This window comes from Pan troglodytes, chromosome 13 (genome assembly GCF_028858775.2).
Source record: "Pan troglodytes isolate AG18354 chromosome 13, NHGRI_mPanTro3-v2.0_pri, whole genome shotgun sequence".
Taxonomy (NCBI): Eukaryota; Metazoa; Chordata; class Mammalia; order Primates; family Hominidae; genus Pan; species Pan troglodytes.
Genome location: NC_072411.2, coordinates 97841946 through 97856797, shown reverse-complemented (window position 1 = coordinate 97856797; position 14852 = coordinate 97841946). Strand labels below are relative to the sequence as shown.

The following is a 14852-nucleotide window of genomic DNA, read 5'->3' as shown; positions in this document are numbered from 1 at the left end:
AAATTCAGTGATAGAAAGTGTACTGGAATATTAAATGAATATTTAATTTTTCAATTTTACTTTTTGCAGAGTGGCAAAAATAGTAGCTCCCAAAAAGATAAAACTGGCTGCAGCTGAAGGGGAGCTTAAAATTGCCATGGATGGTCTTAGAAAGAAGCAGGCAGCCCTTAAGGAAGTTCAGGACAAGCTGGCCAGGCTTCAAGACACACTTGAATTAAATAAACAAAAGAAGGCTGACCTGGAAAACCAGGTGTGTGCTGATATAGAAAAAGATGGACAAATTCTCAATTATCGTAACTAAGAATGATGTTCGTACTAGCACATAACACACCAGTCCTGTTTCCTTCCTGGTCAGGGATTGGCAAACTATGACCCGCAGGCCACATCTGCCCATCGCCTGTTTTCGTGTGGCCCAAGAGCTAATAATGGTTTTGACATTTTAAAATAATTACATATTAATGGCCGTATAAATACCCATGAAATACGTAAATATCCTCAGTTTTGCTGCTTGGCTCACAAAGACTAAAATATTTATTCTCTGGGCCTTTCCAAAAAAAAAAAATGTCAGTCTGTCTGCCTTAGATTACTAGAATATAATATTGAGCTAGATTATTTAATCATTTTTCACTTTGCAAGTAAGGAAATTGAGAACCAAAATGTTAAGTGACGTAGGTTGTATGGCAGAGCTGAAATTAGAACTCAATACTCAGAACCATACAGTATCTACTAAAAATATTTTCAAGACTAAAAATACTACTCTAACTTAATTAGTGATACCATTTGGAAAAATTAACTGCTAAAGTCGATTATGGGCCAGAAGAAAAGTCATAATATTTTATAACAGTCAACATTTATTGAATGCTTATTATGTACAAAGGCCGGTTGTTCTAAGAACATTACATATTATACTATTTATTCTCACAATAACCTTTTGAGGGAAGTAATCATTTTGTACCATTTTGAAGAAACTAAAGAACAGAAAGATCAAGCAACTTGTCCATCGTCAACCCAGTTTCTGAGCATCAAGTCTGAGACCTGAACCCAGGCAGCCTGATTCCAATAGCTGTACTCTTTCCAGGACACCAGACTGCCTCTTTCTATAGTAACTATCCTGTATTCTGTATTTGCACAAATGTAAGACATTGTGCTAATCTTTAGAAGTGTAACATATTATGGCATGATTTTTGAATGATCAGTTTTAGTTTAAATAATATAACCAACAAATGGTTATGCAGTTGCTCTCTTTAAACATTTTTCAACTCTCCTATATGTTTGAAAATTTTATTTTTTATGATAAAATATTAGAAAATTATGGTAATATAAAATGAACATATGCATGTATGTGTATTAAAAATGTGCTTTTGGAGGTAAAATTTTAGCCAAAATATTTTTACTTAGTAGTTTCTGATGGCAACTTTGCCATAGTCCAAGACCTGATTCAGTTTATCATAAACATTGTTGAAAGAAGAATAGGTGAGGAAAGAAACTAGAAGACAAAAGATATTTAAAGAGGGAAAATTAAAAGGGAAAAAAATTAAATTTAGGAAGTATCACAAATACTGCAATTACATACCATTTGCTTTTTTCAAATCTATCTTTAGATAAATTGATACAGAATTATACATCTTTTAATCTAAAATCATTGACTTGATATACATGCTAATAACATTAGTAAAAAGCACAAGCCAAATTCCTATTCCAAAATAACCTAAATGTCTTTGTTTTTGTTGATTGTTGAATTTATCTTTTCATGTAATTATTTTTGAACATCAAGATAAGCTTTATTTAATCTCATCTCCTTCCAAGAATAATGATGTTAAGGTACTTAAAAATTTAATCAAAATAATTCACATATTCTGCTGGAATATTGCTATTGTGTGAACTGAAATAACTTTTCACCAAGTTTGCCACCTTTGTAATTATCTCTCTTTTGTTATCATATTGCTTAATTACATATAATCACATTTGGTTGACAGTCTTATGCACCAAATAGGCTCTCAGCTATTGTTTGGTGTCCTAATTTAAGCTGAATTGCAAGTGCCTGAGTAGTTTGACACAATTTAACAACCTGAAAATTGTGCTTTGTAAATAATCATAAATTATTAAAACCTTTAAACACTTAACCTTTAAGACCATGATATAAGTTAAATGAGGGGAAAATGTTTGTAGAATATTTAAAACAAAATGCATCTAGATTATTTAAAATGGAGGGAAAATATCTATATTTGCAGAAGAATGTCCTTTATTAATTAACTTTCAGTGTCTGGTACTGTATGTCATTTCCTAAATACAGCTGTTCTTTGTATTATATGGTAAATATTCATTCATTATTAATTTCATGAATTATATTAGACACTTTATATTTACAAATTCTAAAATATCATGGACTTTGCTATATCATAGTGATATAGGAAATCCCAGGCAGAAGTCTGTCATTAAAAATAATAATTCACTTCTGAGGGTAAAATCTTGCAGAATTTTAAACTTCTTATACTTGTAAATGTTGATAAAAGCTCACTTTTATTTTCGAGGTTGACCTTTGCAGCAAAAAACTAGAACGAGCTGAACAGTTGATTGGAGGCCTTGGAGGTGAGAAAACTCGATGGAGCCACACAGCTCTGGAGCTAGGTCAGCTGTACATCAACTTGACTGGGGATATCCTCATTTCCTCCGGAGTGGTTGCTTACCTCGGAGCCTTCACATCCACCTATAGACAGGTAAGGGTCGCTATTCCATCTCTTCCTGACCCTCTGCCCATCACAGCCAATATAACCCTTCAAGGTTTTGTTTTACTTTGGTTTCAGTTTTTTGTTAAGTACAAGGAGGAAGGTATTTTTGCGTGATTTCTGCTTGTGTATTTTAATTATTCTGTAAATTAGCTGGTTAGCCAAAAGATGCATATAATATACTCTTCAAAAATCTAATTGTTTTAAAAACAAAAATATCTACTTTAAAATGTAATGTGAAAATGGGGAGTCTCTGAACCTATTCTAGTTTGGGGCTGCCTGATTAAAAATAAAAATTTTTTTTAAAAGTAATGGGAAAATGGTAGCCTCTACTGATAACATCTCAGTTCCTAAGCAAGTACTGTAAAAAGGTATCAGAACTCTCTCTCTCTCTCTCTCTGTGTGTGTGTGTGTGTGTGTGTGTGTGTGTGTGTGTGTGTGTGTGTACTTCATCAGCTGTTTCCTATCAGTCTCAATAACAGCCATTTCAAAATCATTTCAGGGAATGAAACTTGAAGGGAGGAAAAGGTGAGCCTGCCTAAAACCCTGTTGATAAGTGGCTTTGTTCCTTAGAAAACAAACCCCACGTTCCCTGCCTTGACTCCCACCTCTCTGACTGATTCTGCCTCTTTCTTCTCCCTGGCCGAACATCTAACCCTAGGAGTTAATCCTAATTATTCTTCCTGCCTTTCTCTTCCACTTTTTAGTTTTTACTGAATGAGAGACCCAACATACTATTCAGCTCTTTTTAGAAAAATGGAACTGGAATCCAACCTGGGTCATGGCCCTATCAAAGCAGGCAGAGAGATTTAGAAAAATTAAGATAACTAAAAGAAAAAATGGGAGGGATGATAATGAGAATAAAAGAAGGGAGGAATTCAGAACATTTGACAATAGTTTTTGGTGTCAAACAAGAAAGAGTACATGTTACATCCCCTTTGTGTAGGGCTTTATAATTTCACTGAGCATTGGCTTACACATGGTCTCAATTGAGCCTCATTTAATTTCAGAACTATCTCCTAAGGAGGGTTGACTCTTGGTGGTGGTGTTTTTCTTTTTTTGTTTGTTTGTTTGTTTTTGAGAAGGAGCCTCCCTCTGTCGCCCAGGCTGGAGTGCAGTGGTGCGATCTCGGCTCTCTGCAAGCTCCACCTCCTGGGTTCACGCGATTCTTCTGCCTCAGCCTCCCAGGTAGCTGGGACTACAGGTGCCCGCCACCACGCCTGGCTAATTTTTTGTATTTTTAGTAGAGACGGGGTTTCACCATGTTAGCCAGGATGGTCTCAATCTCCTGACCTTATGATCTGCCCACCTTGCCCTCCCAAAGTGCCGGGATTACAGGTGTGAGCCACCGTGCCCTGCCAGTGGTGTTGTTTTTAACTAAATGTTTAAAATCCTCACCTAGTGGGTGCTTCTGTCTTTAGCACTCGGTGGTTACCTGCATCCTAATTTAGCACTCTTCCTACTCTCCTACATTGACATTTTGAACAATAAAAGGAGTAGCTTCAGCCACCCTTACCTTTCCCTGCTGGTTCAGAGCACATCACTAGGTGTCTGCACTGGCTCCTGTCTAGCATTCCAGAGCTCAGCAGAAAGTGTATTAGCACTACCCAGTGCACTAGCAGAATCCACTTTACCCAGTGCTTGGAGAGCTAGATGTACCATCCTCCCAACCAGGCCCTCTCTGACAGACTCACTCCAAGGGACTGCCTCTTCTGACTTTGCCATCATCACCTGGCTACTATCAGAATGGGGGGCTGCTAGTCAGACCACCACACAAATGCTTCAAGGGTGCCTTAAGCACGTGAACTGAGACTTGGAAATTTACTGACAGACACAAAGCCACATTCAACTTAGACACAAGACATGCCAAAGCTCAGAGTGCCTTCTGTGAACTCATTCACTGTCTGAACCCTTGATTCAAGTAGTCACTTCATCCCATGCCACCTCATCTCTGTGAAGGCTTGAAGGCAATTTTATTCCTTCCTTGCTTCGCTAGATCAACCTGAATTTTTACTTTCCTTAACAAATCTCTCATGTCACTCTCATGTCACAGGAAGGAATTCCTGTGGATTAATTCTGAGTCCCACTTTGTCATCTTCACTCTTTTATCTGTTTCTCTCAGGTCAAAACAGCGAGCAGTTTATTTCCCATCAAAACTGTCTCATTCAATTCTCAGCGTAAGGGTTGGATGGCAAACATCAGGGCTCTGACCAGAGCCCTTCCTGGCTTCTGTGTGCTTTCACACCCAACGACTAGCACCTGTGGCTCTTTCTGTCAGACTTCCCTTGGGTTCCTAGAACCCACTTTACCCAGTGTTTGGAGAGCAAGAAGTGCCTGGGAATGTACTTCCCTCTTGAGCAGCCCTTAATGAATAATTGAAGGGAGCATGGGAGTCTCTCTCCCTTCCCCCTGGTTGGGACAGCTCCAAGGAATAGCTTACACTATGGAGGCTCCCTGTGGCATCTAACGAGGCCACCTGCTGCAGAACTTAGGCTGGTCCCTCACCCTTTATTGGCTTCTACTCCTCCTTGTCCTGCTTCCCCCTGCATCCTTTCCTCAGCATGTCACCTCACATGAATCTTCATCCCACAGTCTGCTTCAGGGAACCCAAACTAAGAGACCTTACAACATTTGGTGCTTTTCTGACATCAAAGGGTTTCAAGTCTCTGGATATCAAGGGCCCTCAATAAATAGCTGCATTTCCCCTCCAAGCTTGAATCTGAGTAGTCGTCAATTATTTATCCACTCTTTTATAGATTCCTGGCACTTTTCATAAATAAAACATAGGAAAATCCAGTTCTTCCAGGGTAACTGGGCCCACAGCACTCAACTGCAATGCCTGTGCCATTTTCCAAAACAGAATCCTACAGTGCTATTATGAATATACAAGCCCTGGATTCGAATTAATTTGAACCTTCTAATTGACCTTTATCTGCCAATAACCAAAGTCGAAACTGTTTTAATGGTGTTGGGTATTTTCACCAAGATGACACTCTTAATGGCCAGTTTTCCACTTCTACCATCTCTCTCTCTCTCCCCTTTTTTTTTTCATGACCTTATGCCAGCAAATCCACCATCTAGCTCATCACCTGATTACCAGCCAAGGCCATTGGCTTGAATTTTGAGATGCTTGTTCGGAGTCCTCCATGCTCATTTTGGTTATTCTCTGATATTACACCCTTATAGACATGTAATTAGGCCTCTTAAATTGCTAATCCAGAGTTCATCTGTGGTAACGTACTATACCTGTCAACTCTAAGCTGAGCATTCTGCAGAAACTATTGCTTCTATTTTCTCTACTTCTTCCCTATGTCATAGGCTAGCATGCCTACTCCAGCTTCAAGCTAGATCCAAGAAAGCTTGCAGACCTCTCCAAAATGTCTGTAGGCCAACCTACAGCCTGAAAACAAATGGAACAAAACATGCCAGTAGTGCTGGGTGAGGTGGCTCACACCCGTAATCCCAGAATGTTGGGAGGCTGAGGTGTGCCGATTGCTTGAGCTCAGGAGTTTGAGACCAGCCTAGGGAACATAGTACAACCCTGTCTCTACAAAAAATACAAAAAATTATCTGGGCATGGTGGTGTGTGCCTGTAGTCCCAGTCCTGCTTGGAGGCTGAGGTGGGTGGATTGCTTGAGCCCAGGAGGCAGAGGTTGCAGTGAGCAAGATCATGCCACTGCACTCCAGCCTGGGTGACAGAGTTAAGATTCCATCTCAAAAAAATAAAAATTAAAAAATTAAAAATAAAACATGCCAGAAGCAACTGTGTATAGAAGTCAAACTGGAAATGCTATCTGTCCCTCCTCCCTACGTAGCAATACCATCTGTTCCTCATATCAACAACCAAATAAAACAAAATAGCCAGATGATATTTATTAAGTACTTATGCTAGGGAGAATTTTGGCCCCTATGATCTTCACCTCCAAGTGTTGTATCTGTAACTGTGCCACGTTACATGGCAAAGGGACTTTGCAGATGGAATTATGGTTGCTAGTCAACTGAGCTTAAAGTAGGAAGATTATCTTTGGCTATCTTGGACTTCACTGTAAGATAAAGCTGAAATGTCTTTTTTGAGCAAGAGTAAGGAAGTACCCAGAGAAAGATGGGGCCATGTCAAAAGGACACAGAATTTAGCTTAAGGGTATTCCCACTGGCCAAACTTGGACAATTTCAGCATTGCAATAAATAGTGACAGTAACATAAATCATTGGATAAAATATGAAAAAGATGAATCTATGCTGACATAAATTAGTAATAAAAAAATTGAATGTTTGAAAAAAACAGGACATTTTCATGGTTACAAAGTATCTCCCTGCAGAATGCTTATTACCTGCAAAGGGAATGGGGAAAAGAGCAATTTAACAGTGGGGAAGTTATAATATAATATTTCACAAGTGCTGTCTTAACCATTTTAAATAACAGTTAAAAACGCAGAATTCTCTCTTGTAAGTAGTTTGCTAAGCCCTCACCCCAACCATTTTCTTTACTAGGCTGGAACACTCCCGGGTTACAATAGATAGCCTCCAGAGGCCCCCAGATACCAGGGACAGCCCCTTCTTCCTTGCAACCACAGAATGATTCAAAATACCCAATCCCCAGGAAACATGTGAAACCCAGCTAATTCCATCCCATTTACCATATATAAACTGCCTCCCGCAGCTCTAGCTTGATGCTACACTGTCTCCTGACAACACCTGTGTGGCCCTGTGTGCAGCCTTCTCTCATTTGGAGCTATAACTTACAGAGTTCTGCCTTTCATTTATCTGAGTGTCTTTGCATTGCATCCCACCATCTGAAGAATCTATAATCACACATAAGCTCATATAATTATGACACAGAAGCCTGGCAGACAACACTTTAATCAAGTGATAAAAATTAGTGTCATCAGTAAATGAACATCAAAGTGTCATCAGAAATGAAATTGTGTGCCATCTGATGGATGCAATGAGAAGAGCACATGATTTCTGTGACATTTCTGCCAAAGATGCATAACCTGGCAAGGTGCCAGGAATCATGATGGAACACCATACAGACCCAGTTGTGGGGCTTCTGCATAATATTAACAGGCTTATCAAGGTCATGAATGTCATCAATTCCCCCAAAACTGTGATGCCCTTTCTTGTGCAAACCTCAAGGAATGTTGGTCCAGCCTACTCAGCAGGAGCCTGAGGGAGATGGCAGTGCCCAGCGTGGCCTCTCAGCCAGCGCCACCTGTGAGCACCCAGCACCCTCATCAACCCAGAGGCTGGTACCAGCACCATACATATCCACCTTCCCCTTGCCTTCGTCTAACTCCTTTCTCTCCAGTTATGTCTTTCACTATTTCTGAAATCTTTTATCTGTAAACTCAACTTGGATACTGACTTCTGACTTTCTGAACACGAACCTTGGCTTGTAGTACCGCCCGGGTTCCTGAGCATCCTACAGACTGTCCCCCAGGTAGAGTCTTACAAACTGCATTATGTGCCCTGATCCTTATTGGCACTGAAATGCCCTGCCGTAGCCACTCGCAGGGCATGTGAGTCAGAAGTAAAAGTTTTCCGTCTCTCCTACTGGTTCAAAATGGATTTACTTTTCTACTATAATATTGTATGTGCTAGATATTTGTAACATAAAGAAAATACTTGGAAAAATGTGGTGGTCCCAACTACTTTGTAAATTGAATCTTTGTGTTTTTTTTTTTTTTTTAACTTTTAGGTTCAGGGGTACATGTGCAGGTTTTTTACATAACCAAATTATGTGTCAACAGGGTTCGGTGTACAGATTATGTCATCACCCAGGTAATAAGCATAGTATCTAGTAGGTAGTTTTTCAGTCTTCACCCTCCTCCCACCCTCCACCCTCAAGTAGGCCCCAGTGTCTATTGCTCCCTTCTTTGTGTCTATGCCTTGTCATCATTTAGCTCCCACTTATAAGTGAGAACATGCAGTGTTTGGTTTCCTTTTCCTGCATTAGTTTGCTTAGGTTAATGGCCTCTAGTTCCATCCATGTTGCTGCAGAGGACATGATCTTACTCTTTTTTATGGCTGCATAGTATTCCATGGTGTATATGTACCATTTGAGTTGATTCTATGTCTTTGCTATTGTGAATAGTGCTGCGATGAACATACACATGTGTGTTAGGATTCTCTAGAGGGACAAAACTAGTAGGATATATATATATATATATATATATATATATCTTATATATATATCAGATATATATATCTGTTTATATATATAAGTATATATCTGATATATATATATAAGATATATATATATATCCGATATCCCACCATCTGAAGAATCAGATATATATATCAGATATATATATATGGGAGTTTATTAAGTAGTATTAACTACTAGAGGGACAGAACTAATAGGATTCTCTAAAAGGGCAGAACTGATAGGATATACACACACACACACACACACACACATACACATATATATAGGGGAGTTTATTACGTAGTATTAACTCACAGGATCACAAGGTCCCACAATAGGCCATCTGCAAGCTGAGGAGCAAGAAAGCCAGTCTGAGTTCCAAAGCTGAAGAACTTCGAGTCTTCACATTTGACGGCAGGAAGCATCCAGCATGGGAGAAAGATGTAGGCTGAAAGGCTAAGCCAGTCTAGCCTTTTCACGTTTTTCTGCCTGCTTTATATCCTGGCTGTGTTGTCAGCAGATTAGATGGTGCCTACCCAGATTAAGGATGGGTCTGCCTTTCCCAGCTGACTGACTCAAATGTTAATCTCCTTTGACAACACCCTCAGAGACACACCCAGGATCAATACTTTGCATCTTCAATCCAATCAAGTTGACATTCAGTATTAACCATCACAGTATGCATGTGTCTTTATGGTAGAACAATTTATATTTCTTTGGGCATATACCCAGTAATGGGGTTGCTGAGTTGAATAATAGTTCTAGGTTCTTTGAGAAATCACTACACTGCTCTGCCCAATGGCTGAACTAATTTACATTCCCACCAGCTGTGTATAAGCAGTCCCATTTCTCTGTGACCTCGCCAGCATCTGTTGTTTTTTCACTTTTAACAAAAGCCATTCTGATTGGTGCGAGATGGTATCTCATTGTGGTTTGGATTTGTATTTCTCTAATGACTAGCGATATTGAGCATTTTTTCATATCCTTGTGGCTGCGTGTATGTCTTCTGTTGAGAAGTATCTGTTCATGTTCTTTGCTTACTTTTTAAAGGGGTGAGTTGTTTTTTGCTTGTTAATTTGTTTAAGTTCCTTATGGATTCTAGATATATTGACCTTTGTCAGATGCATAGTTTGCAAATGTTTCTCCCCATTGTGTAGGTTGTCTATTTACTCTGCTGATAGTTTATTTTGCTGTGAATAAGCTCTTTAGTTTAATTAGGTCCCATTTGTCAATTTTCGTTTTTGTTGCAATTGTTTTTGGCATCCTTGCCATTTAATCTTGGCCAGGGCCTATGTCTAGAATGGTATTTCCTAGGTTTTCTTCTAAGGTTTTATAGTTTTAGGTTTTACATTTAAGTCTTTAATTCATCTTGAGTTGATTTTTGTATATGGCGTAACGAATGGGTCCAATTTCAGTCTTCTGCATATGGCTAGCCAGTTACCCTAGCACCATTTATTGAATAGGGAGTCCTTTCTCCATTGCTTATTTTTGTCAACTGTGTCAAAGATCAGATGCTTGTAGGTGTACAGCTTTATTTCTGTGCTCTCTATTCTGTTCCATTCATCTATGTTTTTGCACCAGTATCATGCTGTTTTGGTTATTGGAGCCTTGTAGTACAGTTCAAAGTTGGATAATGTGATGCCTCTGGCTTTGTTCTTTTTGCTAAGGATAGCTTTGGCTATTCGGGCTCTTTATTGGTTCCATATGAATTTTCGAATACTTTTTCCAAATTCTGTGAAAAATGTCATTGGTAGTTTGATAGGGGTAGCATTGAAAATGAAGCTTTATAATAACAATTGGTAATTATTTTTTCCAGATACAAAATTCTGACTTAAGTGCTTAATCTAGACTTTTACCTCAACATTGATTATGTTGAGTACATAGCTGACCTTCTCAATTAAAATTTTATTTGAAATCAGAATCTGAGAAACAGAAATCATTTTTGAGGTAGAGTTTCCACAATGGTTTGTTGACTCAATGAATACAGTATAAATTGAGGAATTATAAAGCATGCTTTTGATAACCTCCAGTCTCATTTCTTTATCTTTCTGTGGATGTTCTAAAGAATCAAACTAAAGAGTGGACAACTTTGTGCAAAGGAAGAGATATCCCCTGCTCAGATGATTGCTCTCTTATGGGTACCCTGGGAGAAGCTGTGACAATTCGAACTTGGAATATTGCTGGATTACCTTCTGACTCATTTTCCATTGATAATGGGATAATCATAATGTAAGAAAAATATTTTTCTCACAAATGGTCTTTATTAAATAACAGTAGATTTATCTGTGTTCCTTCTAACAATTTTAGGTAGCAAACTTTTACAGTATTAAAAAAATTACTTAACTAATTAGTGAAATTAAATATGAGTAATCACTTCCTTCTCTTATTAATATTATAATAGTTGAGTATTAGACACTGTAGTAAACAAATGAACCAGATGACTTGTACTTAATTTTTTTAAATTAATTTTTAGCAAATAGAGCAAAACCCTGCCTTAAGTAAGGGAAGTCCAAAATTTTCATTTCCATAAAATACAGGGTTTTGTTATTAGAGGTTAATGAAATGTGCATTAGTGTGTCATTGGTGGTGATTGGGCAGGGTGTTCCAAATTCCGTCTTAGTCACTAGTGTGGGACTGTTTTAAATTAGATGGATGTATTTCTGGGTCCTACACTGATAGGGAATAGTAGCCATTATACCTGTAGTTTCCTGGTTAGTAGAGAAAACCTGTGTAGACTGGGCTGGGAGAATATTAAAGGCTTGTCTGCCTTACCCTCTCCTCCAGGTCTCACCTCCCAGAAACCAAGGACTTCAGCCTGTCACAGTGTGAGGACAATCCTGTATTATTTCCAAGTTCACATTACCATGAGCCTTTTATCACTCGGCCAGTTTTCTCAGAGTTTTAGCATGTTAACGATAGCACAGATATTTCCTACTATCAGTAGGAAATGCTCTGTGTTACATGACTATTTTGACTAATTGTTAGGTTACTATGAAAAAGTAATTGATATGATGGTACTTTTTAAAGTAAAAATGTTTGAGGCATGGAAACTTTTAAAATAGAAGTAAACACTAAATGTGGAGACTAGTTATTCCTAAATTTTATGTATATGGTTTTTGGGTTTTTTGGTTTTTTTTGAGACGGAGTCTCACTCCGTTGCCCAGGCTGGAGTGCAGTGGTGCGATCTTGGCTCACTGCAAGCTCCGCCTCCCAGGTTCATGACATTTTCCTGCCTCAGCCTCCCGAGTAGCTGGGACTACAGGCACCTGCCACCACGCCCGGCTAATTTTTTGTATTTTTAGTAGAGACGGGGTTTCACCGTGTTAGGCAGGATGGTCTCGATCTCCTGACCTTGTGATCTGCCCGCCTCAGCCTCCCAAAATGCTGGGATTACAGGCGTAAACCACTGCGCCTGGCCTGTACATAGTATTTATGAAAATCATTTTACAAATTAAAACTCTGGTGAACACATTTATTTTCCAATAAATTATCCTGACATATGGATTTCTTTAGCATTCATTTACTAAATTGTTCTACAAGAATTTGAGGTATGTGCAGTATGATTATAATATAAAACAAGATAAAATCTGATGAGACCACCTAGGGTAAGTTAAAGGAGTAGTTACTGTTAGAATTTGAGACAAGCTAATTCCTATAGCTGGGCACTGAATTAAGTTTGACACTTTCTGATAACTAAGACAAAAATAAAAATTTGTATCACATAGTTCTTGTTTTTTAACCAAGTAAACTGTAGTTAAAGAGACCAACTTTTTCAGGAGCTAAAGTTAAATTTAATTATTTTATTTATTTAGAGAAAAAATTACTAAGCTTTACTTTGGGGAACTAAAATACTGGGTACTCTGATCCAATAATCTAAATTAATCCAAGGAGAAAATAGATAATCTAAAATCAATGATAAATATGTGCATTAGCTGGCTGCTAAAATAAAGATTTTAGCAGATTTTTAAGCGCCTTTTACCAAGCACAGAAGGGCAGCTCGTTGTTGAATTACTTAACATGTGGCATGCAGGCAGTGTGTGTTGATGTTTAGTGTTAGAATATACCTTACAGATTGACACAGGTGGGAGATCTCTGAAATTTTGGAAGTCTAACTTTTACTTTCACTTTTGTCTAGCTGGACCAATTAACTACAGCATGAAAATAGTCAAATATTTGCTGCTTTTGTTATTGTTTTTATCTCAGAAAAGAGCTTTGGCTCTTCTCAAGCTCTTGTGAACGTAGCTGGTCATGTCCTACATATTAGTAGTTACTGAAGTGGTAGTCATTGTCTTGATTTGCAATTTATATATCATGGTTCTGCCTAGCAGGACATCTATAACCACTATATCCACCATCAGAGGCCAAATTGCATCTTGTTTTCTAGCAAATAAACATACCCTTATTTTGGGGTCTAGTCATATTTCAAAAATAATAGAACTGTTGATGGATATATCTGCATATAAGATTCTAAACCGTTCAGTGATTATTTTTCAAGACAGCACACTCACATTTTGGGAGGGATGGAGACAGAAAATTATGTTAATGAGTCATAACCCCTACATCTTTACTATTCATTTGTAAAAATGTTGAAATATTAGCAGAAAGTTGTGGTAGCAACTATACTAAGAAGAAAATATTAACAATTTTCATTCTTGGCTTCTTTTCCCAATATATTTTGGTAATCTTATACCGAAAGCTTTCAGTAAATATGTTTAAAGTGATCACTTTGAAGTATCAGCTAAGTATCTTCTTTACCTGTGCAGTGCCCTCTTCCATTCCCCAGAAACTCTTGCTTGACAATGATAGTATCTAATATTGAGCACTCACAGAGGACCTAATCCTGTGCTAAGTGCTTTTCACATATCTTAGCTGAGTGAGGAGACGATTATTTAGGAAAACTGGAAGAATCTATAAAATTTGGGCAAGTTAGAATATAATTAACTTTTGGGGCTATTGACTCCTAAAGGTCCCTGGCTAATTAGAATTTCAAAGATTAGTGATAACATTAAATGTAATTAGATTGTATCTGAACATTTCACGGGTAAAGGATTAGGATTATTTAACAGCTTGATAAGTAGATCAGACCTGTATCTGATATAACTCTGCTTTTTAAAAAAGTAAATTTTCATTTCCATAGAAGAGAGATATATTAGGTTTAATTCAGTAGCAATAATAACTGAGAAGAGTAACACCTTTCCTTGTCTGTTTTTATGAATTTATGTGTGTGTAAAAACAAAAATATCAAAACTCTGAAATGTATTGCTGCTTCATATTCAAAATCTGTGGTCTGTGCAACTGCTGTGAACATGTATTTTCACTGTTAGAAGTCCATGTTTTCAAAAAGCCCACAAAAGCACCAAATAACAATCCTCTCTAGACAGTAACAAAAGAATACACACTGTCAAAACTTGGAACATTGAGTGCTATAAAAATTCAATTTCCATTTGGGAACCACTGATTTTAAAGCCTTTGTAGATTCAAGAATGTTTGATGGAGGAAGTAAAAGAGAGAAAGATTATGTGGAGAAAAACATTTTCTTGTTAAAAAAAAATACAAAATAATAATGGAGAAGAAGTAAGCAAGTAAATGTAGTGCTTGTGCGTTTTGAATTCAGAATTTGTATTCATCCAAAGACTGAAGCTATTTAAATCAGTTTGTTGCATACAGCTTTCCACAATTGTTGGTATATTTGTTAAACTGGTATTTTCTTTTTTATCTACATTGAAGATTATCTCCTTTAAAATTTTATTCATCTAATATGTTATTCTATGGAAGCCCAAATCTTTCAAATTGAATGTAAGCTGAAGTCACAAACATCCTGTCTTTGGATAAAAAAGATGTTACATTAAGACTGTTGTCTGGGAAAAATAAGTTTGATATAGTTATTAACTGGATATGGAACAACAAAAGATTTGTTTGTGTATAATTGCACACATCCATATATGGGGAAAGAGGGTTGGGGGTGAGGGGAGAGAGGAG

General features: G+C 37.7%; 1 protein-coding gene across 10 annotated transcripts in view; it reads left to right on the top strand.

Annotated features, from left to right (window-relative positions):
* The window catches only part of DNAH7 (dynein axonemal heavy chain 7), a 393327-nt gene that overhangs the window by 276868 nt on the left and 101607 nt on the right, over nucleotides 1-14852 (top strand). For all 10 annotated transcript variants that reach the window (XM_054679168.2, XM_054679169.2, XM_054679172.2 and 7 more), the window contains 3 exons: nucleotides 70-250; nucleotides 2532-2717; nucleotides 10939-11102. In XM_054679168.2, coding sequence (XP_054535143.1) covers nucleotides 70-250; nucleotides 2532-2717; nucleotides 10939-11102 — 531 coding nt within the window. The remainder of the gene's footprint in view (nucleotides 1-69; nucleotides 251-2531; nucleotides 2718-10938; nucleotides 11103-14852) is intronic.